General features: G+C 55.2%; 1 protein-coding gene across 8 annotated transcripts; it reads right to left on the bottom strand.

Annotated features, from left to right (window-relative positions):
- Window positions 1–88: 88 nt before the first annotated feature.
- On the bottom strand, window positions 89–27,786 carry LOC105483007 (SET domain containing 1A, histone lysine methyltransferase). 8 transcript variants are annotated; one of them, XM_071084418.1, is made up of 19 exons: window positions 27,650–27,786; window positions 26,699–26,863; window positions 26,394–26,489; window positions 23,716–23,986; window positions 21,480–21,601; window positions 21,012–21,241; window positions 19,877–20,726; window positions 18,953–19,738; window positions 18,278–18,454; window positions 17,741–17,828; window positions 15,590–15,747; window positions 15,359–15,446; window positions 13,332–13,673; window positions 4,845–5,903; window positions 4,366–4,538; window positions 4,171–4,281; window positions 3,842–3,961; window positions 984–1,121; window positions 89–905 (listed from the first exon to the last, which is right to left on the bottom strand). In XM_071084418.1, the coding sequence occupies exons 2-19, from the start codon at window positions 26,846–26,848 to the stop codon at window positions 732–734; spliced, it is 5,133 nt and encodes a 1,710-aa protein (XP_070940519.1). In that variant the 5' UTR covers window positions 26,849–26,863; window positions 27,650–27,786; the 3' UTR covers window positions 89–731. The 8 variants fall into 8 exon arrangements, with proteins under 8 accessions (XP_070940519.1, XP_070940518.1, XP_070940521.1 ...); XM_071084417.1 differs by having other exon boundaries at window positions 27,611–27,748; XM_071084420.1 differs by lacking the exon at window positions 27,650–27,786 and adding an exon at window positions 27,452–27,588.
- Window positions 27,787–27,921: the final 135 nt, after the last annotated feature.

Raw genomic sequence — 27,921 nt, 5'->3', positions numbered from 1 at the left:
GTACTCACTTTTCCCTCTCTTCATCTTGCCCAATCCTCTGTGCCCTCCACCCCCAACCCCTTGCTCCTGCCCAAATACACCAACCAAGCACTTTTGTACAATAAAGTTTAATCACAATTATAAAAATGTGGCGTCAGGTTTGCGCTATTAACATATGTACAGTCCAGCCCAGCAGAAGGGGCCCACCCCGCCATCCTGGCCTGGCTGAGCCGGGGCGTGACACCAGGGTGGGAGGGTGACCCTCAGGGTCTGGCAGGAACAGATGAGGCAGGGTTCCAGGCACGGAGTCCCCAGGACTGGGGGTGCAGAGCCCCCCCAGGGGGAGAACATGGCCACTGCCCCAGAGACCCCTAAACTGGGGAGGGGTACACGCAGGGCATAAGGGGAAGTCCCCATTAACACAAAGCGAGAGGACTGTGCAGCCCCTAGGACAGAATCTGTACAGGCCGGCACCCCAGGTTTCCACAGGAAACAGCTGCTGGCTGCTACAAAACATTTACAGCTTCTTCTCCGCAAAGAAAAACAATCAGGGGGTGGTGGGCAGGGGCGACAGGAGAGGCAGAAGCTGCCTCCAGGGACTGAGGCTCCCTCGCTGGGCTTGGGGCCCCCCAACCCCACGCTTGGAGATGGGGGCATGTGGGCCCTGCTGAGCCCACTAAGGCTGGGGGGTGCTGGGAGCTCAGGGCACCAGGGGGAATAAATAGGGGTGTGGGCACCCGTCCTGCCCCACCTCAGTTTAGGGAGCCCCGGCAGCTCTCCGTGCCGCACAGACACGGGATCTTGTTGTCTTCCAGTGGGAACTTGTAGTCGTAGGTGATCTCCTCGTCCACGCCGATAGGCTGCTTGGAGTAGATCACAATCTTCTTCTGGGACTCGATGGTGATGACCTTGGCGTAGCAGTTGGGCTGCGGAGGGAAGGGCATGTGAGCCGTGGCCACCCCCACCGACCCCCGAACTCCTGCCCCGGCCAGCCCCTGACGCACCGTGCAGCAGTGGTTGATGAACCTGGCCAGGTTGCCACACTTGGTGGCATCAATGATGGTGTCATGGTCCACCCGGAACAGGTAGCTGCTGCCAATGCCCTCCTGCACGTAGCGCTTCTCCCGCATGTCGGCCACCATCTGTCAGGGTGAGATGCGATGGTCAGGGAAGAGCCCCCCACTTCCTGCCCGCGAGCACACCTGCCAGCCAGCACCCCAGGTCCATGCCCACCAGGCCTGGAGCTGCAGCTCTGCCTCCGGCTCCCGCTAACCCGGCACTGACTCTCTCGACTCTGCTTCCAGGAGCCCTCCCTCTTTGGGGCAGCATACTAAGCCTCTGGTGGCCATTCTAAGTCACCCGCAGGGGACTCCAGGGAAATCTGCATCGGGAAGGAGAGCCACTGGCTCCTTCGAGCATCTGCCTGATCACAGTGGGGTCCCCGGACTGCTGGGGCAAGTCTGGGGCTGGGGCAGCTCCTGAAATGACAGTGGCCCTGTCACCAATGGCACCCTGCTCATCTCTCCTCCCTGGACCTCTCTCCAAAACAGGCACCTGTTGGCTGCCACCGACCAATGCAAATAGCAGGCCGCCCATGTTAGGCCCCGCACCCCTGTGAGGAGCAACCCTTACTTCCCAGAAGACAGTGAGGAGCCTCTGCGTGCCCTCCTCGGGTGACCTCATTCCCTTCCAGAGCCTCAGCCGCCAGCTGTGTGGTGGGGACTCCTCCCAAACTTCCATTTCCAGCCAAAAGCCACCTCAGTGGAGCTGCTGGGCGTCGTCCCCTAGATGTCCCTGGGGCACTGCAACCCCACATGTCCAGACTGGAGCTCATCTTGACCACATATCTGTTCTTCCTCCTCACTCCCAGCTCACTGGCCATCCCACCATACTCCCAGCGGCTAAGAGCAGCACCGAGGGCCTCCTATCCCCCTCACCCTCTCACTGCTGAGCTCAGTCAACCACCTTGCACCTTCTCTGTCACCTCTGCTGCCACTGCTTGGGTTGGGCCACCCTTGCCTTTGCCTGGACACTGGTGTCAGCCTAGACAGGGAGCTCACTAGCCACGGGGCCCTCTCCTGCAGAAGGCTCTGGGGCTTTCCTCCTCTCTCGCCACAGGCCTGAGTGGATTCACAGGCTCCCAAGCCCGTGCGGTCTGGGCTCCCTGTCCCCTCCAGCCTCCAGCTGCATGTTGCTGCCACTGGCCCTGGTTTCTTTTTTTTCCTTGAGACGGAGTTTTGCTCTGTCACCCAGGCTGGAGTACAATGGCGCGATCTTGGCTCACTGCAACCTCTGTCTCCCACGTCCAAGCGATTCTCCTGCCTCGGGCTCCCTAGTAGCTGGGATTACAAGCGCCCACCACCACACCCGGCTAATTTTTGTATTTTTAGTAGAGATGGGGTTTTACCATGTTGGCCAGGCTGGTCTCGCACTCCTGACCTCAGGTGATCCGCCTCCCTCGGCCTCCCAAAGTGTTGGGATTACAGGCGTGAGCCATCGAGCCCGGCCATGGCCCTGGTTTCTGATGAGCCAAGCTGACCTCCATACTCTCACAAGACAATCCTGCCTCCAGGCCCGTGCACGTGGTGTCCCGCAACCACGCACACACACAATGCCACTCGCCTGGGCCTGCGAGCTCCATTCAGCTTTGCTCAAGCACCATGGTCTCCAGGAGGTCTTAGGCCCCCCAGGTGTGTGTTCCCATGGCCCAACTCTCCAGATCTTGTGAATACCAAATGCCATCCTTTTGGCTTTTGTTTTTTCTAGAGACACGGCCTCGCCCTGTTGCCCAGGCTGGAGTGCAGTGGTGCAGTCTTGGCTCACGGCAGCCTCCACCTTGTGGTCTCAAGTGATCCTCACACCTTAGCTTCCTGGGTAGCTGGGACCACAAGCATGCACCACCACGCCCGGCTAGCTTTAGTATTTTTTGCAGAAACGGGGTCTGGCAATATTGCTCAGGCTGGAACACCATCCTTTTGTGTGGATACTTGTTCAGTGCCTGTCCTCCTGCTTCCCAGGCCCTTTGAAAGGCAGCAGCGCGGGCCGGGCGCGGTGGCTCAAGCCTGTAATCCCAGCACTTTGGGAGGCCCAGACAGGCGGATCACGAGGTCAGGAGATTGAGACCATCCTGGCTAACACGGTGAAACCCCGTCTCTACTAAAAAATACAAAAAACTAACTGGGCGAGGTGGCGGGCGCCTGTAGTCCCAGCTACTCGGGAGGCTGAGGCAGGAGAATGGCGTGAACCCGGGAGGCGGAGCTTGCAGTGAGCTGAGATCCGGCCACTGCACTCCAGCCCAGGCGACAGAGCGAGACTCCGTCTCAAAAACAAACAAACAAACAAACAAACAAAAAGGGAGCAGCGCTTGGACGGACACGATGGCTCACACCTGTTATCCCAGCACTTTGAAAGGCCGAGGCAGGCAGATCACAAGGTCAGGAGATCAAGACCATCCTGGCCAACATGGTGAAACCCTGTTTCTACTAAAAACACAAAAATTAGCTGCACATGGTACACGCCTGTAGTCCCAGCTACTCAGGACGCTGAGGCAGGAGAATTGCTTGAACCCAGGAGGCAGAGGTGGCAGTGAGACAAAATTGCGCCCCAGCACGCCAGCCTGGCAACAGAGAAAGACTATGTCTCCGAAAAAAAAAAAAAAACAGGGAGCAGTGCCATCAGCTGTGCCTCCTGCTGGACGACTGACACCTGCTGCTGACCACACTGGAGGGAGGCTGGTCTCACTGGCTAGGTACCGGGGCTAGGGGGTGTGCGAGGCTTTAACCAGGACAAATGGCATGTGTGTGAGCCCCCATGCCGTCTTGTTGCATCAGAAGCCGGGGCGGGGCTGGGAGTGCAATCTCACCTGACGGATGTTCTGACCCACGTATTCGATGACCATCTCGTCAGCAGCAATGGGTTCCATGGCAAACAGACCCCACTCGTGGATCCGGCTCCGGCCAAATCGGAGCTTCTTCTTCCGGAACTGGGGGGCAGAAGGGAGACTCAACTGCCAGACGCCTGCCACACCCCAGACCCTCGCTCTTCCCAGACTTCCTGGGCAGAGAGCATTCTGGCCGCTTACCCCCCAACTCCACCTGAGGGAGCCACAGGAGCTTGTTGGGTGGTCCCCTGGCCTCTGCCCCTTCCTGCCCCACTCTACCCCACCCAGGCCCTCCCGCAGCCCGGTCTCACCTTGAGCTGGTTGAGTTTCAGCAGGTCACTGTCCATGATGGCGGAGGTACCGATGGCGCTCAGCAGCCTCCGTTGCTCGGACCGGCGCTCGGATAGCACGCGGTTCGTCCCCTGTGAGATGCAGGGCAGAGAGGAGGTGAGCAAGGCAGAGAGGTGAGTGGTGGGAGGAGCACGCGGCGGCGGGGTCGGGCCCACCTGAGTGTCCACGCCCTCCAGCTGCCGGGCCGAGACTGGGCACACATCCAGGTACTTGTCCTTCTCCTTCTTGCTGATGGGGTAGTAGCCTTCGCTACGGGCCGAGCCTGTCTGGTGCTCCCGGGGCCCATCCTGGGGCCGCCGCTTGCGTTTTGGGGTGGTCAGGTTGGTGAGTGCGGGGTGTTAAGGAAGAGAACGGCTCCTCTCTGGCCACCCGCGTCCCAGCCAAAGGAGAGGGCGGGGCCCAGGCCGCTGAACATACTCAGGTGAGGGAGAGGGGAGGAAGCCCCAGCCCCATGGTTCCTGCCAGAAATGCTTTGGAAGGCAGAAGAGGCACCAGGCGGAGAGAAAAAGATGGCTTGGAGCCAGAGGGGAGGCAGAGTCGGGGACAGATGCAGGTGCCAGGAGGGGTCGGAGGAGGACCCAAGCCCACGTGTCCCGGGGAAGGCCGCCGGCCCCAGCGCCCACGCTCAGGATATTTGTGTGATGAACCCAGTGGGTGTCGTTGAGCCAGTCGGCCCCGCTCGTCTGCTGCAGCAGCCGCTCATACGTGAGCCGCAGGTAACTCATGTCCTCTGAGTCCAGGCCCGAGTTCCAGATGTCGTACAGGATGGTCATCTGTTCAAACTCACTGCGCGGCTCGTAGGCGCGAGGCGGCCGTGGCGGGGGTGGGGGCGGTGGGCGGCGGCGCCGGGCGTGGGAGCGGAGGCTGCGCCTCCGGAGGGCGCCCTCCCCATCACTGCTGCTGCTGCTGTCAGAGGATTCCTCCTCCTCCTCTTCCCCCTCTTCCTCCTCCTCCTCCTCCTCCTCTTCGCCCTCCTCCCGCTGCTGCTGCAGTTGCTGCGGCTTGGGCTCCTCCGCCTCAGCCACCACCACCTCGGGGGCCTCCAGGACCTCATCCGCTGGGGAACTGAAGAGGGCGGCGGGTGCAGGCACTGGCTCTGGGGGCCGCGGGGCCAGTGCCGGTGCTGTGGGCTTGACGGCCAGGGCGTAGTTGTGCTCCAGGAGGATGTGGCTGAGCAGGGGCCCGGGGCGCTCAGCCTCCTCCGATGTTTCTGTGGCCTCCGAGTCGTCAACAGCAGGCAGGGAAGGCAGCCCCCGCCGAGCAGGGGTCAGGGCCAGGTCAGCCAGGACCGCCAGGTCTACCTCTGTCCCTGGCTCAGCCTCCTCTTCCTCTGTGGTGCGGCCTCGGCTTCCAGCCCGGCTCCGGCTTCCTCGGGACACCTCCTCCGGCCAACTCTTGACCAAAGATGCATGGTCCAGAGGCAGGTTGCGGATGGTCCGCTCCACGCCCCGGGGGGCCTTGCGGGAGGCTGGTCCAGGAGACTTGGCCTGCGGCGGTGTGGCTGTAGGGGGCTCTGGGGCTGGCACCACCTCAATGGCAGAGAAGGAGACAGTTTTCCGGCGTTTCTTGGGTGGGGGCAGGAGGGGGATGGGAGAAGAGGGATGCTCATCGGGGCATGGGGTGGGGGCCGGGGGCCCAGCAGGTGGTTCTGGGGGAGGGGGGGGCACACTGGGGGCCAGCTCCTCCGTGGGGCCTGGGAAGGAAGCACAGAGGAAGGAAAGGAGGTCAGGGCGACCCAGGCTCAGCCGCCCTGGCCGCCCATGACCACAGGCCGTGTGCTCTCCCCCGCTTCCACCCAGGAACCTCGGGGGGACACAGACGCTCTGGCCTCAGCCCCACATCCCAACAAGATGAACTCCCTTGATGAGAGGACGTTTCCCACCCGTTCGTTCCCACTGTGACACGTGTGGGGTACACACACACCTTCCATGTCCTCCCGGAGCCACAGTCCAACGGGGGACACCACCAACACATAAGCTGTAGCCACGCTGAGAAGGGCAGCACCACATGCCCTGGACTGTACTTTCCTACCCAGACTGGCAGGACAGCCCTGTGCCCAGGCCCCAGCCATGTCCCATGCCAAGGACCCAGTCAGCCACATTTCAGCTAAAACATCCATTACCTCCACCATAAACAATATTCTCAGTTTAGCGAGGTGAACATGATACAACCTAAAAAGCAGCATCTCTGTATTAAAATATTTTATGAAACTTGCCTTCCTCCCCATCCCCTACAGAACTGGAACATGCCCCGGGGGGAGGGGCAGGAGACAGCCCTGCCAGAGAAGTGGGGCTGGAGTGGAGATCCCAGGATGCGGGTGGCTGGGGAGGGAACACATTGGCTCCAAGCTGGGGGTGCTGCCTCCCCAAAGCACCCCCGGGACAGGGAGTGCATCCTCCCTTGGCCACCATCCCTGGGAAAGCCTGCATGAGGCTCTCAGAGCCAGCCCGATGGATTTTGTGCCTAACACCAATCACACCTCTTACGTAGCGTAATTCATGTAATCCTCACAACAGCTCAGAGGTTCCTATCTTCTTCTTTTTTCCCGAGATGGAGTCTCGCCCTGTTGCCAGGTGGGAGTGCAGTGGCGTGATCTCGGCTCACTGCAACCTCCGCCTCCCAGGTTCAAGCGATCCTCCCGCCTCAGCCTCCCGAGTAGCTGGACTACAGGCATGTGCCACCACACCCAGCTAATTTTTGTATTTTTAGTAGAGTTTTATCATGTTGGCCAGGATGGTCTCGATCTCTTGACCTCCTGCTCCGCCCGCCTTGGCCTCCCAAAGTGCTGAGATTACAGGTGTGAGCCACCGCGCCCAGCAGAGGGTCCTATCTTACAGACAGGGAAACAGGCACAGAGATGCGGTCACAGTTACCAGATGACAGAACAAGCTCTGCTCCCAGGCCATGTGGGTTGAGCTCATGCTCTGAACTGCAGCCCAGGGACTCACTGGCTTCACAACTGGCTTCCCCACTCAGCGCCAACAGGGCCCAGCACCAGGCCCAGCCCTATAAGGCAGCGATTCACCTGAGTCCACCGCACTCCCAACCCTGGCGCCCTGAGCCAGGCCCTAGGCTGTACCTTAGGCTCTGGACACCCGCTGGGGTCTCAGCCTGTGGCAGCAACCCACTCCAGGAAGCTAGCAAGGACCCAGATTCGCCCAGGTCTCCTCTCACCTTCCTCCCCACCACGCTGGGGCAGCGCCCCCAACGGACCACCTCGAGCTTTAGCCTGCATGTCCTCGGGAAGCCTCGCTTAAAGGAGAACACACTCCTCCACCAGCACAGCTGCTGCACACACACTTCCCTCTGCGACTGTCCCGAAGGAAACCTGCCCATCCCTTTCATTTAGGAGACAATTTTGGGGGGCACCTGCCCAGTCAATACGACTCCCACCACCTTCCTCTGAGAACTGCTCTACTGCCACGCTCAGGTCCATGGGGCGAGTCCCCAGAAGCCAGTTGCTACTGCATAACCTGCCCCTACCCAGGGCCATCACTAAGACAGTGGTGACTGAAACTGGTTCCGGTTATTAGAAACTCAGTGAACTGGCTGGGTGAGGGGGCTCACGTCTATAATCCCAGCACTTTGGAAGGCCAAGGTGGGTGGATCACGAGGTCAAGAGATCGAGACCATCCTGACCAACATGGTGAAATCCTGTCTCCACTAAAAATACAAAAATTAGCTGGGCATGGTGGCGTGTGGCTTAGTCCCAGCTACTCAGGAGGCTGAGGCAGGAGAATCACTTGAACCTGGGAGGCTGAGAATTCAGTGAGTCGAGATGGTGCCACTGCACTCCAGCCTGGCGACAGAGCAAGACTCTGTCTCCAAAAAAAAAAAAAAAAAGAAAAGAAATTCAGTGAGTCTTCACTAAGGACCCCTCGCTCGGAGCCATGGCTCCTCTGTCCTTGGTAACTCAGGTGCTCTCTCATTATCCAGACACCAAGGGGCTGCCTGCATCTTCCTCTCCTCTCCGACCTCTGCCACCTCCCCAGGGGACTTCACGATCACGCCTGTTTACCTGGATTCTCGCATCTCCAGTGATCCCCTTCAATCACCCTCAGCTCCCCTCAAGCAGCCACACATCTGGCCTTGTCAACCCCCAGAATGGCTCCCCCTTGAAGATTCCCCATCCTCTCCAACATTCCCCACTGTCCATTCAGTCCGCCCCACTGCACCTTCAACTTCCCATCCCTCAGTTTCCCTCTAGCACATCACCCTCTTCTTAAGTTAACTTCCTCCTCCACCCTGCCCAGACCGCAGGGCCGGTACTTTGCCCTCTCCTGTCCCGGCACCTTCCACAGCCCCAGGTCCTCATCCTTCCACTACCTCCACCCTGTGGGGCCAGCCAGCAGCCTCCTCTCCCCTCATCCCCAGGCCCCAGCTCTGGCAGGGCCTTCCAGCATGGGGAGGCCCAGGCAAGAGGCTCGCTCTGTCTCCAGGCTACAGTGCCGCGGCACAATCACTGTTTACTGCAGCCTCCTCAACCTCCTAGGCTCAAGCAATCCTCCTGACTCAGCCTTCCCAGGAGCTGGGACCACAGGCTCATGCCACTAGGCCCAGCTTCTTTTTTGTTGTTGTTGTTAGCCAGACTGATCTCGAACTTCTGGGCTCAAGAGATTCTCCTGCCTCGGTCTCCCAAAGTGCTGGGATTACATGTGTGAGCCACCACGCCCGGACTGGAGCAACTTTCATCCTCGTTTCTCCACTTTCCAAGGTTCTTACTCCACCCTTCCGCTCACACTCCTACAGTACAGGGTTAAAAGAGGCCTCAGGCACAACACCCCCATCTTCCTGCCTCCCCACTGAAGGGTATACCTGCATCAGATCTGGAGGCTACTCCTCCGCCTCCCCAAGAAGGCCATGCCAGCAAGCATTCCTCTCTCCCGGCGCATCTACCTGGCCCTGCTTCCCTTCAGTGGAACACGCCCAAGCCTCACCTACTTGGAAAAGCTAACCCCTCCCTCAACCCTGCCCTCTCTTCTTGCTCTCTCTCCAACTCTGGCTGGGTAACGTTGAGCTTATTCCTGCACCTCACTAAGCCTTGAAGCCCTCATCTATAAAATGGGAATCATAGGGAGGTTGTGGGGCAAGCGCAGTGGCTCACACCTGTAATCCCAGTACTTTGGGAGGCCAAGGTGGGCTGATAACTTGAGGTCAGGAGTTCGAGACCAGCCTGGGCAACATGCTGAGACCTGTCTCAACTAAAAATACAAAAACTAGCCAGATGTGGCAGCGTGCACCTGTAATCCCGCTGCTTGGGAAGCCGAGGCAGGAGAATTGCATGAAACCAGGAAGCAGAGGTTGCAGTGAGCCGAGGTTGCACCACTGCACTCCTGCCTGGGTAACACAATGAGGCTCCGTCTCAGAAAAAAAAAAAAAAAAAGGGGAGGTTGTGGGGATTCAATGAATTGTCAACATGCTATGCCCAGAGCCTGGCACACATGGGTACTTGACACATGGGAGCTGATGTCACAACCCCCAACTCTTTTTTTTTTTTTTTTTTTTTGAGACAAAGTCTTGCTGTCGCCCAGGCTGGAGTGCAGTAGTACAAACTCAGCTCACTGCAGCCTCCACCTCCCAGGTTCAGGTGATTCTCCTGCCTCAGGCTCCTGAGCAGCTGGGATTACAGGTGCCTGCCAACCACGCATGGCTAATTTTTTTTTTTTTTTTTTTGGAGACAGTCTCACTCTGTCACCAGGCTGGAGTACAGTGGCACGATCGCGGCTCACTGCAACCTCCGCTTCCCAGGTTCAAGCAATCTCCTGCCTCAGTCTCCCGAGTAGCTGGGATTACAGGTGTGCGCCACTATGCCCAGCTAGTTTTTGCATTTTTAGTAGAGATGGGGTTTCACCATGTTGGTGTTGGCCAGAACGGTCTTGATCTCTTGACCTCGTGATCAGCCTGCCTCAGCCTCCCAAAGTGCTGGGATTACAGGCATGAGCCATTGCACCCAGCCCAATTTTTGTATTTTTATTTGTGACGAGGTTTCACCATGTTGGCTAGACTAGTCTCGAACTCCTGACCTAAAGTGATCTGCCCACCTCAGCCTCCCAAAGTGCTAGGATTACAGGTGTGAGCCACTGCCCCCGGCCCCAACTCTCCTTTTTATCTCAGCAAGAGTGGTCCACCCTTCCAGAAAACTCCCCTCCCCTCATTCCTTAACACCCTATACCTTGGCTTCAGTCTGAACCACTCAAATGAAACTGATAAGGTCACCAATGACCTCGTAACTGTCAAATCCAACAGATACTGCCTATCTCAGCCTTGCCGGTGGTCTGGTGATACAAGGCCACTCCCTCCTTCGCAGAACCTCTCCACTACCTGCTTCCCTTCTCGCCTCTGGTCACCCCTCTCAGCCTCCTCGGGCCCTGCTTGCCTACTGCTCTCACAGGACGGGAAGGCTCTGCCTTTTATCTCCCTCCACTCGCCTACCTGAGTCTACAAGTGAATTCACTGCTGTACTTCCAAGACCTAAGCACCGATCTCATATCCGGCCTACCATTCTTTCCAGACCCCAGAACCATGGATCCGACGGCCACTGTTTCTACCGGGAAGCCCCCAGAGGCATGTCAAATGCTACCCCAACTACACTCATCAGTTTTCTTCCTAATCCTGATTTTCTTCCCGAGTTTCTTTTCTGGGGGAAGTTTAACCAAGTCATCCTACCTCCTAAATTTCCCTCCAATCCTCACCCCCATTTCTACTCCACTCTTCTGCCACATTAGAACCCCTCGGCTTTGGTTCATGCCATTAAAGCTCACCAGAATCCTTTCAAACCTCCTCATGTCACCCACCTCCTTCCTCCCCTCTTCTAAATCTCTCCTTCTGCTAGAACGGGCTTTCTGAAATGCAGATATGGTGAGCCCCTCTCCTTCCTGCTCTGATGAGAATGGAAGAGGATTAAGAGCCATGCCTTCAGACCTGCCGGTGACCCCACAGGCCCTTCTGCTACCCGGTGGGCCCAGGAGAGGTTGGAGAGTCATCTGAGGTGTAATGAGAGCCCCAACTCCCCTCTCACGGAGTCTGGAGCTTAGTAGAGTGCATCAGTGTGAGGAGGTCTTCCTGTGGGCGTTGCCTATCTCAGACCATGGATTCTCAACAATGTGCAACTGGGAGCCTCGGGGAGGCCACATACATCTTCACAGCACATCTTGTTTTTGAGATGGGAGTCTCACTCTGTCACTCAGGCTGGAATGCAGTGGCATGATCTCCGTTCACTGCAACCTCCACCTCCCAGGTTCAAGCAATTCTCGTGCCTCCACCTCCCGAGTAGCTGGGACTACAGGCACACACCACCAAACCTGGCTAATTTTTGTATTTTTTGGTAGAGATGTGGTTTCACCATGTTCACCAGGCTGGTCTCGAACTCCTGACCTCAAGTGATGTGCCCGCCTCGGCCTCCTAAAGTTCATAGCACATCTTGAACACTGACTTATTTGATCCATCCTTGTCCAATCTACCTAAGTCCAAGCTACCACCATAATTCGCCTTGCATTCTACAATAGCCACTTAAGAGGCACCCTACTTCCACTGTGGCCCCTTTCCAAGCTTTCTCTCTGCACTACATTTTTTTGAAACACACATATGATCATGTCATTACTCTGATGGGTTTCTACTTCAAAATAAAGGCCAAATTCCTCACAATGGCTGGCCTATACGTCTGCTGGGCCCAACCCTCACTCACCTCTCCAGTTTCAGCCACCCCACCACCCCCTTGTGCTCAACCCTCTGGAGGGTCGGCTTTCTTCCCCAGGTCTTTGAACCCGCTCTTCTCCTGCCGGAGGGCCTTGGCACATGCTAAGCCAGTTGTTCTGCCTGCTTTGCACAGACTTCAGCTCAGCAGTACCTTAGCAGGAAGCCCTCCTCCTTCTGTAGGTGTGCTCCGGCTGCCCGCCCTGCGCTTCTTCCTGGTGCTTCTCATGGTTTGTAACCACAGGTTTTCCTAGGTATTCTTTTTCTTTTTTTGAGACTGGGTCTCGCTCTGCCACCCAGGCTGGAGTGCAGTGGTGTGTGATCTTGGCTCACTACAACCTCTGCCTCCTGGGCTCAAGCAATCCTCCCACCTCAGCCTCCCAAGCAGCTGGGATCACAGGCGTGTGCCACCATGCCTGGCTAATTTTTGTAGAGACAGGGTTTCACCATGTTGCCCAGGCTGGTCTTTTCTTTCTCTTTTTTGAGACAGAATCTCGCTCTGCTGCCCAGGCTGGAGTGCAGTGGAGCGATCTCAGCTCACTGCAAGCTCCGCCTCCCAGTTTCACGCCATTCTCCTGCCTCAGCCTCCCAAGTAGCTGGGACTACAGGCGCCCACCATCACACCCGGCTAATTTTTTTGTATTTTTTAATAGAGACAGGGTTTCACCATGTTAGCCAGGATGGTCTCGATCTCCTGACCTCGTGATCCGCCTGTCTCGGCCTCCCAAAGTGCTGAGATTACAGGCGTGAGCCACCATGCCCAGCCTCCTATGTATTTCTTACTCAATGAAGATGTCTTTCCCTATAGACTGTAAGCTTGATGAGTGAGAATGCTGCCTGCAAGGCTCAACATCCCATCCCCTGCACCTACTGTTTGGCTGCAATGAGCACTCAATAAATACCTATTGCTTGAAAGAGTGGTTCCCGCAGCAGGCTAAGCTATGCGAATGTGCTAGAGTATAACAACAAATCCACAAAGGAAAGCAGCTAGAACCAAGTTCTGTGTTAATGTTCATACTTGTTTTCTACCTATTTGCCCATTTAATCACCTGCACTTAATCACTACTCACTGAAGAACAGGCTTAAGAAAAATTAGGAGGAAGAACTTACTCAATTGGGCACTTTCTCCTTAATTTACTTGAGAGGAGACCAACCCATTTTACTTTAGTAGCCAGCTTAGCCTGGGGTTCTGTAAACCACCATGACAGTGCAGTTTGAGTGTGTCAGACAATCAATGTCTCCAGAAGAGAATGACAAGAGATGGTGACATTTTCTTTGTATGTTTTTCTAATAAAGTCACACTATTAGAAGTACACAATAAATGCAAGCACCACTGTTTTCTCTCTCTCTCTCACACACACACACACACACACACACACACACACACACACACACACAGAGATCCAACTGACACCCCTGTGGCACCTACCTGCAGGCCTTGCTGGAGATGTCTCCTGTTCAGGCAGGGGTGTGACTGGGGAGCCTGCAACCCTCTCTGGCGCTGGCACCTCCACAGGTGCTGGTGTGGGCACTGGGACTTCCCTGGGGGGCGGGGAGGCTGAGGAAAGGGCTGCTGGCCGCTCCTCTTCCTCTTCATCTTCAGAGGAGGACTCAGAGGATGAAGAGGACGAGGAGGACGAGGACGATGAGGAGGAGGAGGATGAGGAGCTGGAAGAGCTGCTGCTCTCGGAGTCCGATGTGCTGTCATTTTCGCCATCTGAGTCAGCATACAGAGAACATTTGGAGGACGAATCGCTTTCCTCGTCCTCGCCTGGAAATCCAGAAGGGGCAGTCAGGAGAGGTGGGCAGACCTCACTTGGTCAGCCGTGGGCTCCTCACTCACTCCCTGCTGTGGATGCTGGGCTCTGGGCTAGGGACGGGGAAGTCCAACAGACCAAGGAGCTGCATAAGCAAACCATTTTCACTGTGAGATAAACATCAGCACGCGGGGAGGATGGCAAAGGAAGCCCCAGACTCTGTCTAAAGAGGCCCAACAGGGAAGGTATCCCGGGGGATAAGGTGAACTCAAGGACAAGGAGTCCACCACGCAGACATGGGGACTACACAGGGATGTCCAAGGTAAGAGGAAGTGGAGGCTTGGAGACTGGCAGGCAGGCTGCTCTGGCACTCGAACCTTCCCAAAGTGGGTCTTGGGACTCAGTCTGGACGAAGGACTGGGTGAAAAAGGATTCTGGGCTGAAAAGCTTAAAAAACACGACAGGTTCTATACTCTGAGACTGCTCAGGTATGGAAAGGGCTCAAAGAAACTGAAGAATTTCACAGTTTTTGAGGAACAGAATTGGGTAAATTAGACTAGAAGGTGGTGGTGGCAGCTGGGAAGGGGACTGGAGGAGGGCGAGATGGAGCTGAACACAGCAGGGCCAGGAGATAAAAACGGCCCACAGTGTTGGGCTGGGGGGACACCCTGTGGAGAACAGGTTGTCAGGAAGGACCTTATGGAAGGAAGTCACAGGGTCAGGGGTGCCTTTTAGGAAAGAGATTCTATAAGCAGTTTGGAAAATCAACTGGAATAGAGGGAGAAGGACAGAAACAGAGACAGGGAAATCAGTCAAGACTGCTGCAAGAGGCTGGGTGCAGTGGCTCACACCTGAAAGCCCAGCACTTTGGGAGGCTGAAGTGGGTGGATCACTTGAGGTCAGGAGTTCGAGACTAGCCTGGCCAACATGATAAAACCCCATCTCTACTAAAAATACAAAAATCAGCCAGGTGTGGTGGCTCACGCCTGTAATCCCAGCACTTTGGGAGGCTGAGTCAGGAAAATCGCTGGAACCAGGGAGATGGAGGTTGCAGTGAGCCAAGATCGCATCACTGCACTCCAGCCTGAGCAACAAAGCGAGACTCCGTCTCAAAAAAAAAAAAAAAAAAAAAAAATTCCAGGTGTAGTGGCTCACGCCTGTAATCCCAGCACTTTGGGAGGCTGAGGTGGGTGGATCGCCTGAGGTCAGCAATTCAAGACCAGCCTGGCCAACATAGTGAAACCCTGTCTCTACTAAAAATACAAAAAACTAGCTGGGTGTGGTGGCAGGTGCCTGTAATCCCAGCTACTAGGGGGGCTGAGGCAGGAGAAACACTTGAACTCAGGAGGCGGAGGTTACAGTGAGCTGAGACTGCGCCGTTGCACTCCAGCCTGGGCAACAAGAGTGAGACTCTCATTAAAAAAAAAAAAAAAAAAAAAAAAAAAGATTCTTCCAGGCTGTCCTTGTGGACAGCTATGTCTCAGCAGAAGAGGGAGCAGGAGGAGGGAGCATTTTGAGCATTGAGCTTATTGCTGTCAAGGGGCCAAGGGTTCCTAAGAATGTGGCCCAAACAGATGCCCTCGCAGAGGGCAAAGGTGACCCACAAGCCCAAGGAAGGTCATGTGGGCTCAGAAAAGGGCTAGCCAGGCAGCCGAACCCCTCCTCCGAGCCCAAAGTCAATTCCGCTGTCTGTGCTCACCATCCGACACCCCTGTCTCCTTCTTTGTGGTATCCACAGCTTCCTCTCGATCTTCATCTTCCTCATCTTCCTCGTCATCCTCCTCATCCTTAAGAAAAAGGACAAATGGGGACTAACAACAGGAAAGGGACAACTGGTCCTCCACCAGGCACAGCTGCCTGGGCTCCAACCACAGAGATGCTGGCTATGGGGAAGCAGGCTTCAGCTGGGAGCCAGCGCCCAGGCCCTCACCTTCTCCGAGGAGGACTCCTGGGACGCCTCCTCCCCTTCACTATCCAGAGCAAAGGATTTGCGGTGCTTGCCCTGGGTCTTGCCTCGTTCTTCGTCCCGCTTCGGGGGCTTGGTCCCCGGACGTCCAGGCTCTCCAGCCTCCTTCTCTCGCTCAGGGTCTAGGCCAGCAGAGTGGTAGTTGGGGAAATTTACCATCAACCACAAGATACTTGCCCTGCACAACGGCTTTACATACACTATTACCAATCTTCCTGATGGTCTTCATTTTACAGATGAGAATCTGGAAGCTCACCAGAGAAACGCAAACACCTCACAGTTACCTCATGTTTCATAGTTTGGTTTTTGTTTTTGAGCCGGGGTCTTGCTCTGTCACTCAGGCTGGGGTGCAGTGGTGTGATCACAGCTCACTGCAGCCTCAACCTGCTGGGCTCAAGCGATCCTCCTGCCTCAGCCTCCTGAGTAACTGGGACTATAAAGGGCCATGCTATCACACCCAGCTAATTTTTAAAACTTTCTGTAGAGACAGGGTCTACCTATGTTGCTCAGGCTGGTATTGGACTCCTGAGTTCAAGCAATCCTGCTGCCTCAGTCTCCTGAAGTGCTGGGATTACAGGCGTGAGCCATCGTGCCTGGCCTTTATATATATACACATACATATACATACACACACACACATATATATACACACACATACGTACACACACACATATATACACACACATATATACACACACACATATACACATACACGGCTGTTGTGTATTTTTAGTAGAGACAGGGTTGTGCCATGTTGGCCAGGCTGGTCTTGAACTCCTGACTTCAGGTATATATACATCTGTGTATATATATATGTATTTTTCTTTTTCTTGAGATGGAGTCTCACTTTGTCACCTGGCTGGAGTGCAGTGGCGCAATCTTGGCTCACTGCAACCTCTACCTCCCGGGTTCAAGCAATTCTCCTGCCTCAGCCTCCCAAGTAGCTGGGACTATAGGTGCCCGCCACCACACCTGGCTAATTTTTGTATTTTTAGTAGAGACGGGGTTTCACCACATTGGCCAGGATGGTCTTGATCTCTTGACCTCGTGATTCACCCACCTCAGCCTCCCAAAATGCTGAGATTACAGGTGAGCGCCACCGTGCCTGGCCTTCATATATATACACATATATATACACATATATATACACACATATACATACACACACATATATGCACATATATATGTATATATACATATCTACACACATCTACACATGTATACAAATATATAAATACATATATACGTATATATTCATAGAAAAATACATATATAATAATACATATATATATATATATTTTTAAGACACAGTCTTATGCTATCACCCAGGCTGAAGTGCCGTGGCATGATCTTGGCTCACTGTAACCTCCACCTCCTGGGTTCAAGTGATTCTCGTGCCTCAGCCTCCCAAGTAGCTGGGATCACAGGTGAACACCACCATGCCTGGCTGTTTTGTAATTTTAGTAGCGACAGGGTTGTGCCATGTTGGCCAGGCTGGTCTTGAACTCCTGACTTCAGGTGATCCTCCTGCCTCAGCCTCCGAAGTGCTGGGATTATAGGCAAGAGCCACTGTGCCCAGCCCACACAGTTTTAAATATGTCCTGCCCATTTGATCTTGTATCATTTTCTGGTCGGGTGGAAGCGGGAGCTGATTTGTTATGCCTAGCCCAAGAAAAGAGTACGAGGGCCAGTGGGTCTCCAGGGAAGCAGATCTGACTCAGTGGGGAAGTTTCCAGGCCATGGTAGCTATCAAGCAAGGGCTGAAACTCGAGCACACTGGGAGGAAGGTGGTAGGAGGGCATGAGCATCAGGTGGGAAACTTGGGGAGATGCCTCGTTTAACTTGGAATTCTGTGATTCCAGACACTGAATTTCATGGGTGGAAAAACCCAAAATACAGAAAATGTAAATTAGCAGACCAGAGGAAGACCCGCAACTACAATCCAGGAATAACCCTACCTGGTGTATCCCACACCTCTCAGAACTGCTGCATTTCAACCCTGCACCTCCACCTGGCTCTGCCCTCAGAACGACCCAACCCCTTCATCCCCGACCCTTGCTCTCCCATCAGAACCCACACAGACCACCCCTTCTCCTTATGCCTGACCCTGCTCACCGTCTTCATCTTCCTCAGCAGGAGTGGAGGGACGAGGCCTCTTTTCCTCACTGGCCTCGGAAATTTCCGATGGCTCTTTCCGCTTTACCTGGGGAATAGGGAGAAGATGGGGCTCGTTTAGAACTCAAATACTCAGGCAGAGCACGCTGGCTCACTCCTGTAATCCCAGCACTTTTGAGAGGCCAAGGCAGGTGGATCACCTGAGGTTAGGAGTTCAAGACCAGCGTGGCCAACATAGTGAAACGCCACCTCTACTAAAAATACAAAAATTAGCCGGGCATGGTGGCGGGCGCCTGTAACCCCAGCTACTCAGGAGGCTGAGGCAGGAGAATCGCTTGAACCCGGGAGGCAGAGGTTGCAGTGAACTCCACCGCACTCCAGCCTGGGCAACAGAGCAAGACTCTGTCTCAAAAAAAAAAAAAAAAAAAAAAAAAAAAGAGCTCAAACGCTCATAGTTCCTGACCACCCCTATCCCAAGGAAGGGGGCACCCCTCTCCCTTCCCCCACCCTACCCCACAAAACGACAGTTCTGAGTACCTTGAATGAAGGCAGCCGCAGGGCCCCTCGCAGCCCTGACCCAAAGGCGAAGGCCTCGATGCCCGTAGTGCCCCCGCTCTTGGCCCAGTCCACGAGGGACAGCAGGCCAGGCTCCTTCAGCTTTGTCTTCTCTTTATCCTCCTCCTTGGCTTGCTGCTTGGCCGCATTCTGGAATGGCTGCAGGCAGCAGTGGGGCTGAGCCCCAGCGCCCAGAACCCAGGCATTCCCTCCTGCCTGAGACCTACTCCCGGACCCCAGGAATACAGAACGCATCTACTTGCTGCTCCATATCTTGGTCACACCTGTCCCAGCCCCCACATGGCATTTTCTCAAAAGTCTGCTCATTTTGCCCACCAGCCTTAAGAAATAGCCACCATTCCCACTTCACAAATGGCAAAATGGAAGACCAAAGTTTGAAGAGACCTAAGGGCCTTGTCCACCACAAGCAACCAAGCAATGGAACCAGGACAAAGCTCTGCTGCCTCCCAGGCCCATCTGTGCCTGCTTCTCTGTGCCCCCAACTCCCCTGCCCAGTCAGGGCAGCCCTGAGGGCCTGCGGCCTCTCTCCACTCGCCTCTGTTACCTGTCTCCTCTGAGCTGTGCAGCCTGGAGGAGTCAGAGGCTCACTTCCTCCTGCAGAGCCCAGGGCTCCCTGGTCCCAGGTGCTGGCCTCACCTTGGCCTTCTCCTCCTTGCTCTCCCACCACTGGTCAAAGGCTCCAAAGGCCACGTTCTCCACCATCTTGCGGTTGAGGTCTCGTTGCATGATGCTCTTCATCTCCTGGACCAACATGGCGAGCACACGGCCCACGGTGCCTGCCGTCGGGAGGGTCTTGCCCTCTGCCAGCTCTCCTTCTTCCCTGGGTGGCAGCCGGGCCTCCTCTCCCGAGACTGAGGAGGAGGGCAGGGGCTCGGCTGCCATGGGCATGGGCAGGTGATAGGCCTCCCGCGAGTATGCCCCTCTGCCCTCCTGCCCCTGTGCATATAGAGCATAGGGCAAGCCATAGGCTGCCTCCTGGGGGGGTGGGAATGGGAGGAAGGCCTCCCCAAAGGTCCCACCGGGGGGACCAGCTGAGGCGGCAATCAATCCCTTGCCCTGCCGCAGCTGATGGAGTCGAGTTAACATCTGGGTCTGCATCTGGAAGGACATAGGCATCCCTCCCCACTGAGCCCCAAGTCGGTCCATGAGCTCCAGGGAGTTCACAAAGTCATAGATGTGCGGGGGTGGTGGAGGAGGTGGGGGGTACTCAGGGGGCGGCGGCCCATCAGGTCTGGGTGGGAGGAGGTAGGCAGGCTGGTGGGGAGGATAACCAAGGGGAAGGGACGCCAGGTAGGGAGGAGGAGGAGGCGGGGGAGGGGGAGGCGGCGGAGGCTGCTGAGGGGGTGTCGGGGCCGGAGGGGGTGAGCCACCCCGGTCGTCATCGGAGATCTCCATGTCGTCTCCAGAAGAGCATGGAGAAGCCTGTGGGGGCAGAGGAGGGTCACAGAAGGCTTCTGTTGTCCCAAACCTTACTTTATCGTCTAGTTCCCTTCCCTCTCCCCTAGGCCCAATCCTGACTCCCAGAGCCCAGGTGCCTCCTCTGGCTGACCCCAATCTCACCTGGTTCTGTCCGTTTGCCTTGGGAGACTCCCGGGTAGCCCCTGGCTCCCCACTCCCTGTAGGTGCCACATCCTCAAAATTAGCTGGGGCTGGAGGGGGTGTGCAGGGCCCATGCCCTGACCCGGAAGGCACCTCACTCCCTGCATCTCTGGCCCCAAGGCCCACGCTGCTGTTCTCTTCCTCCTCCTCTGTGTCAGAGGCCAAGAAGGAAAACTTGGAGCGCTGCTCCTTCAGCAGCATCTCGATGCGGGAATCCAGGCTGCTGTGCTGGGCGAAGGGCACGCTCTCATTGGTGGTCTCTGGGGCTGGGGAGCCGGAGCGGGCAGGTGAGGCTGGGCGGGGGGAAGTCCGAACTTCTTCTCTCTCAGGGCTGGGCCCTCCTCCACCCCCGCCTCCGCCAGGTTCTGGAGGCTCCGGGGGTGGAGCCTCTGAGGCAGGAGGCCGGTAGTCCTGGTCGGCGGGCCGGCTGGGCTCGGGGGGCAGGTAGGAGGTATAGGAAGGTGGGAAGCACTCAGCTGTATTTTCAGCAAAAGGGGCTCCAGGGGGATCTTCCCGCGTGGCCCGGCGTGGTGGGTAGGAAGTATGGCGCTGGTAGCGATTCCAGCTTTCATAATACGCTGGGTAGTTTGAGTCAGAACTACGAAACTGAGAGGACGAGGAGGAAGAGGATGACGAGGAGGATGAGGACAAAGAGGAGGAAGAGGCGGAGGATGCTGCGGTGGCTGCAGTGGTGGCGGCGATGGCCGTGGAGGCGGTTGTGGAGGCTGAAGATGCAGAGAAGTGGCGGCGGGAAAAGGCATCTTGGTAGCTGTTCTCTGACCGCCGGGGCTTGAAGGAGGTTGAAGTGGTGCTGGAGAAGAAGCAGGGGAGTTAGGTGGGCTCAGCTCTCTACGACCAAACCAGAGCGTCCTGGGTCCTAGGGCCCAAAGCCCCTCTAGTCTGCCCTCAAAAGAAGAGCTGTATGTTGGGTTCCTAGCTAGTGTGTTCCCTGAGGACAGCAATTTGTTGACTGAATCCACAGAAAAACTAGGACAAATTATTTCCAATTCCCTCTTGGAGAGACTCTGGGCTTCTTCTTCCCAGTGGCAGCTCCCAGACTCTGCGGGCGGGGCCCCAGGCGGGGTCTGCTCTGTACCTGCTGGAGTAGGCGGAGTCCTGAGAGTAGGGGGTGCTGCCCCGAGACGTGTAGGGGGTTCCTTGGGAGGACTGAGGGGTGAACTGGCCAAAGGAAGATGGGGTATCTTGTCGGCTGCTGGAGAAGCTTGTGTCCTGGGAGCAGGGGGTGCCGTTGCCAGGAGTGCCCACTGCAGTAGTGCCTGCTGGGTAGGCAGCAGTGTCGGAGGAAGAGCGACGGCGGGATTCAGCCTGGAGCGACAGAGCAGGGCAAGGAGAGAGGAATGGGCTCAAGACACCACTTGAAAACCTGCCCTTCCCCAAACCAGGAATCCTATTTCCCTGTCTTTTGAAAGCATCTCAGCTGCTTTGCTTGGCTCTTCTTATGTTTAACAGGGAAGCCCGGAACCTCCCGAAGACTGCTCCTGCTCTGGGCACCCGGGCACCATGCCCACATGGCTAGGGGCTGTGGCAGCCACAAGCTTCTCACCGTCTCAGTGGCTACACCCGAGCCTTGGAACTTCTCACTCAGGGCCTTGCCCCCAGTGGGCACAGTCTGAGGGGTGTAGGAGCCATTGACAATTAGTTCATAGTATTTCATTCGTTGTTGTCCTGGAGGGAGGGAAACGGGAACCAATTGTCAGATGGAGACACTAACTCCTTCCTGATCTGGTATTCCTGCTTCTTTCTCAGTCCTCAAGTTTCCTACAATTTCCTGGAGTCTGGGTTTCAGGATTTCAGTTCTCCTACCATAACTCTACCTTTGGGATCTTCTACCTCATCTCTACCTCTGAACTACCACAAACAACATATATTACAACACTTCACGATTTACCAAAAACACTTCTACTTATTTTACCCATGCTGGATCACCAGAAGGGAAGCATCAGTACCTCTGTTCTACAGGCTTAAAAGTGACCTACACAAAGTCACAGAATTGGTCAGTGAAAGAATTGGAATTCAAACCCAGAGGCTTGATCACCCCATGCTCTTTATCCTGTAAACTAAAGCCTGCAGAAGAGCAACCCGGGGACTAACAGATCCCGCAGGCGCCGTGAACACCTCAGAAACACCTTGTGAGAAGGGAAACATGGTATTTTAAAACCATGAGATTTCACACAAAAACCCATATTTCTGGCTGGAGTGCAGTGGTATGATGTAACTTCCACCTCCCAGGTTCAAGTGATTCTCATGCCTCAGCCTCCCGAGTGGCTGGGATTATAAGCATGAACCACCACGTCTGGCTAATTTTTGTTATTTTTAATAGAGATGGGGTTTCACCATGTTGACCAGGCTCGTCTCGAACTCCTGTCCTCAGGTGATCCACCCACCCTGGCCTCCCAGAGTGCTGGGATTACAGGCATGAGCCACCGTATCCCGGCCCTGGCTTTTTTTTTTTTTTTTTGAGACGGAGTCTCACTCTGTCGCCCAGGCTGGAGTGCAGTGGCTGGATCTCAGCTCACTGCAAGCTCCGCCTCCCGGGTTTACTCCATTCTCCCGCCTCAGCCTCCCGAGTAGCTGGGACTACAGGCGCCCGCCACCTAGTTTTTTGTATTTTTTTTAGTAGAGACAGGGTTTCACCGTGTTAGCCAGGATGGCTGGCTTTCTTTTACAAATCAAATTCAGGAATGTTAAACCTCATCCCCACTTGCAAACTGGCCAGTGCCTACTAACGGCTGCCTCCTTCAGACAATACTGCAATCTGCAGCTCGCCACAGACCCCACTGCTCCTCATCACTCAACACAGAAGCCCAGATCACCTCGCTTGCATTCACAGCTCCTTTACTATCTCAAATTTTCAAACCAAAAAACACAGAAAATCCAGTGAATCTGGCATTAAAACCTATATAGGTTATAGAACAGCGTATAGAAAAAACAGCCCGGCCACGGTGGCTCACGCCTGTAATACCAGTACTTTGGGAGGCTGAGGCAGGCAGATCACTTGAGGTCAGGAGTTCAAGACCGGCCTGGCTAACAGGGTGAAACCCTATCTCTACTAAAAATACAAAAATTAGTTGGGCGTGGTGGCATGCACCTGTAATCCCAGCTACTCAGGAGGCTGAGGCAGAAGAATCGCTTGAACCTGGGAGGTGGAGGTTGCAGTGAGCCAAGATTGTGCCACTGCACTCCAGCCTGGGTGACAGAGCGAGATTCCGTCTCAAAAAAAAAAAAAAAAAAAAAAATGAAAGAAAGAAAAATTAAAAACAGGCTGAGCAGTGTAGCAAGACTTCATCTCCGCAAATAATCAAAAAATTGTTGGCCAGGTATGGTGGTGCGTGCCTGTAATCCCAGCTACTCAGGAGGCTGGGGTGACTGAGCCCAGGAGTTGGAGGCTGCAGTGAGGAAAGATCACGCCACTGCTCTCCAGTCTGGGTGACACAGCAGGATCCTGTCTCAAAAACCAACCAACCAACCAACCTGACCTGGGCTGATTTACTACAATCTATTCATCCTACCTAGTACAACCCTTCATATGATTTTTTTTTTTTTTTTTAACAGATAGTTATGTGCTTGATTATGGCCTATTGCCCAACCTTGCTGGAGACACCACACACACAAATCCATGTACCATAATTCCACTCTAAAATCTGATCTGATTTCAGAAACACAACTGGCCCCAACAGTTTCAGATCATGACCCTGGGTGCCTGCCTGACCCTGACAGGCATTTGCATGTACAACCTCCGTTGGAGGCCAAGCCTGAGTGGCAGGCACAGGAGTCCTCACCTTTGATGTCAAGCTGGGCATGGATGATGTTGCCCATGACGGAGGTAAGGTGGAGGTTTTTGACTGTTTCCTTGGCGCCTCGAGTGCTGGTGAAGAGCACACGGGCCAGGCCCAGGTGCTTGCGCGTACGGGGGTGAAGAAGGATCTCTACCTCTTCCACCTCGCCGTACTTACGGCACATATCCTTCAGGAAGGTCTCCCGCACGTTGTCATTCAGCCTTGCAAAAGTCACTTCCTTCAGTGGAATCTGTCCAATATAGAACTCGTCCAGCTGGGGAAAGAACAGGAGTTGGTATGGGGTCTCAACACTGACCACTGTTCCTTTGTCCTTCGGGAAACTTTAGCAAGCTCCACGAAGTCAAGAGAGAGATCCAGGAAAGTGATGGGCAAGGGAAGGGGCCCATAATAAGGGATCCATCAGACCTGACCCCTTTTCCCTGAATTCTTCTCACCATAGAATAGCAAGAATTAAGAACAGAAATGTACAAACTAGGCCAGGTGTGGTAGCTCACGTCTATAATCCCAACACTTTGGGAGGATGAGGTGGATGGATCACCAGGAGTCAGGAGTTCAAGACCAGCCTGTCCAACATGATAAAACCCTGTCTCTACTAAAAATACAAAAAAAAAAATTTAGCTGGGTATGGTGGTGGGTACCTGTAATCCCAGCTACTCAAGAGGCTGAGGCAGGAGAATTGCTTGAACCTGGCAGGCAGAGGTTGCACTAAGCCGAGATCACACCACTGCACTCCAGCCTGGGCAACAAGGCGAGACTCAGTCTCAAAAAAAGAAAGAAAGAAAGAAATGTACATACTGGGCCGGGCGCGGTGGCTCAAGCCTGTAATCCCAGCACTTTGGGAGGCCGAGACGGGCGGATCACGAGGTCAGGAGTTCGAGACCATCCTGGCTAACACGGTGAAACCCCGTCTCTACTAAAAAAATACAAAAAACTAGCCGGGCGAGGTGGCGGGCGCCTGTAGTCCCGGCTACTCGGGAGGCTGAGGCAGGAGAATGGCGTAAAAACCCGGGAGGCAGAGCTTGCAGTGAGCTGAGATCCGGCCACTGCACTCCAGCCTGGGCGACACAGCGAGACTCCGTCTCAAAAAAAAAAAAAAAAAAAAAAAAAAAAAAAGAAATGTACATACTGAGGAATAAACATACGTGGAGAGAACGAGCTGCAGAGCGATGCTTCCCCAGCTCAGCCTTTATTAGGTAACTACCGTGAACAAGTCACTGGAAATACAGAGATAGAAAGGAAGAGATTCCCGTACAGAAAAGTAGCAAGATATGCACATACAAACACAACACGACTCAGTGGCAGCGGACGTGTACATGGTATTCTGGAGCCCAGAGAAGGAAACCTTTGTACAGAGTATAATCAGGGAAGAATTCATAAAGATGGTGCCATTCTTACTGAGATTTGAGGATTAACATTCCATCAAATGACAAGGACCCCTAGGACATGGAAGTATAAAACAACTTGGTGTTTTCGAAAAACTGCAAAGCATATGGTGTGGATGCAACACAGGGGTGTGGTGTCAAGTCAGAGGATAAGGCTTGGCCAGATCAATAACCATACATGTCAATGCCCCAAAACATGGACTTGGCAACAAAAGGAAAATAGAAGAGCAGTGAGCCAAAGAGACAAATGACAGCAAGGCAGAGGAGAAACAGAGGAAAGAACGAAGGCAAGGAGATCAGATGAAATGAATACCAAGATCTACGTTACGTGGCAATGAGAATAGAAAGATGAAGAATAAAAAGGAAAAGAGCCAGGAGGACTTGGTGACCGACTGTGAGAGAAAAGGAGAGAATCAAAGGCTGCCAGGCTATGCAGCTGAGTTGACAGTACTGCCACGTATGACCAGAGGGAAAATGAAAGAGATAGGTTAAGGGGGTAGATAATTTATTTTAAATCTCTTAATTCTGAGACATCTGTGTGACCTCCAAATGAAAGTCTCCCCCTACCAGGCATACAAGCCTGGAGATGTCGGCTGGAAACAGATATTTGGAAGTCATCAAAATTTAGGTACTAGTTGAAGCTGTAGGTGTGAAAGAGATGGTCCAAGTAAAGTGTACAAAGTAAAAAAAATAAAAATAAAAATAAAAAAAAAGGTGAAGAAGAAGAATGAAGGGACCCCACAGACAATTTATTTAAAAAGGAAGAATAAAGAATCAGAGAAGGAAATGAAGAACCACCAGTGTTCCAGGCCCAGTTCAAGGCCTGAAGAATATCTTGCCTAGGGTGGGGAATGGGAGTCCTCGAAGGAAACAAGATGGAAATGACATTGCCAAATGAGAGGTGGGGAACAGTGCAATCCAGGTAGGCAGTGGCCTTGTCACTCCCCTTGACTGTCAAGGAACTGGGAGATCCCACTGTTGTGTGCTATGCATTGTCTAGGAATACACAGTGATAGAAATAGCAGCTAAACAGTCTTTACCTCATCCTTCAAGAAGTCAACACCCCAGCCACCAGAGATACACTTAGGACACCTGACCTGTACCTTTCTAGAAGACTAAGTGTACCTCCTGTCCAGAACAACTGAGTCTCACAGTCTCAGGTTGCTAGATCTGGCTGAGACCCTTTCATTGAAAACCCTTCTTATTCAGCTATAGTGCCAAGACGCATCCTCCATACCCTCTTAGGACTACCACACTAGAAGCCCAGAAGACACGTACCTTAAACTTAGGGACTGGGAGGGAAAAGTCTCTGTTTTTGGACCTGACATGGCAACGGGGGTCTTGGAGGTCTTCGACTGGTATATACTTTGAGTCCTAGGAAGGAAAGCAGTAGCAGAAAGACAGCTCAGGGTGAATCCAGGCTGGGGAGCTCTAAGAAGCCCATCTGGACACGCACATGCAAAACATGGGTTCAACTGCCCACTTTCAAGAAGGCAGGCTACCATTCTAGGTGCTGAACAGAATCACAGAGGACAGGGGCACCTGGAGCTCCCCGGATGGCAAGCAAAGGCCCGGGCACTCACGTTGACACTGAAGTGGACTCCGTCATAGCGGTACACCTTCTGAGAAGGCCTGCGCAGGGCAGGGTCCAAGGCAGGATCCACGATGAGCTTGTAGTTCCGCCACTGGAAGCTCGGGGCCTTCTGCCCATCTCCCCCACCTTCCTGATCCATCTTTGCTCATTTACACTGTTAGGGAAAGGGGGACACACAAGAAGGGTCACGACTTGGGCCTGATTCCCCTGCCTTTCCTCACTGGCCAGCCCCGATTCCAGATTCTCCCATCACTCCAGTTTCCACCCCTCACCCTGACCCGGGGCTCCCCCGGATTCTCCCCCAAGTACCCTCTGTCTCACCACAACAACCCAGCCTCTCTCCACCTCCCAACTCTACTGTCAGGCCCCCAGGCCCGTCTCGAGCCCCCTTACCTTCCCGCTCTCCCTAGCGCGCGCCCCACTTGGCCTCGGCGCAAGACCCCTCCCCCGCCTCCTGCAGGCCCCGCCCCCTCCCGCCTCCTCACCGGCCAGCGGCCCGGGCCGAGCCCGGCCACGGCTCCCACACACCCGCTCGCGTCCCCGCGCCCCGATCCTCCGGCCGAAAGGTGGCACCTCTTCGGGGCGTTGGAAACACCGCGAGACCGAGACCGAGACCCGGCTTCGACCCCAAATCTGGGCGGGGGGTGGGGGGAACGCGCGCCGCTGCCCTCTCCTCCCGCCCCGGCGCGTTCTGCACCCCCAAGCAGGTCTCCGCGCACGCGCGCCGGGCGGCCCCACTCACCCGCTCCTGGCGAGCGGCTCCCCTCCCCCCACCCCGCGCGGCACCTCAGCGGCGCGAGGCGGCGGCGGCGGCAGCGCGAGACCCGGCCCCGCAGCGGTGGCGGCGGCGGCGCCCCCCCACCACCACCTCCCCGGCGCGCGCACCAAACACCACCGCCACCTGCGCGAGGCCCAGCGGGCACAGGGTGTGCATTCGCACTTTCGCCACAGGCGCTGCCCGGGGACCCACGGGGCCGGGGATAGCGGCTTCGTCTCGGCCGGCGCCCGGGGAGGCTCGGGAGTTGCGGCCCAGGGAGCCTGGAGATTGGCCGCATCCCCCGGAGAGTCGGCTTCGCCACGACGATCCAGATGCTGCGGCCCGGGGCGCTTGACGAATCGGCGGCGACGAAAGCTGCGACTAGTCCCTGAGGAAAAGGGGCGGGGCAGAGGGGAGGAGGCCAGCCAGCGCTGGGGAAGCTTCAGTGGCGCGTT

The sequence above is a fragment of the Macaca nemestrina genome, chromosome 18 (assembly GCF_043159975.1).
Source record: "Macaca nemestrina isolate mMacNem1 chromosome 18, mMacNem.hap1, whole genome shotgun sequence".
Taxonomy (NCBI): domain Eukaryota; kingdom Metazoa; phylum Chordata; class Mammalia; order Primates; family Cercopithecidae; genus Macaca; species Macaca nemestrina.
Note: the sequence above shows the minus strand (reverse complement) of the source record. Positions and strands in the feature narration are given on the sequence as shown.

Excerpts from the sequence above, each read along its gene's own strand:
- LOC105483007 (XM_071084418.1), bottom strand. The coding sequence starts at position 26,848 with ATGGATCAGGAAGGTGGGGGAGATGGGCAGAAGGCCCCGAGCTTCCAG. Across the intron at positions 21,602-23,715 it reads TGCCCAGCTTGACATCAAAG|GACAACAACGAATGAAATAC; the intron begins GTGAGGACTCCT and ends CCCTCCCTCCAG. Across the intron at positions 4,282-4,365 it reads TGGAGGGCGTGGACACTCAG|GGGACGAACCGCGTGCTATC; the intron begins GTGGGCCCGACC and ends TGCATCTCACAG.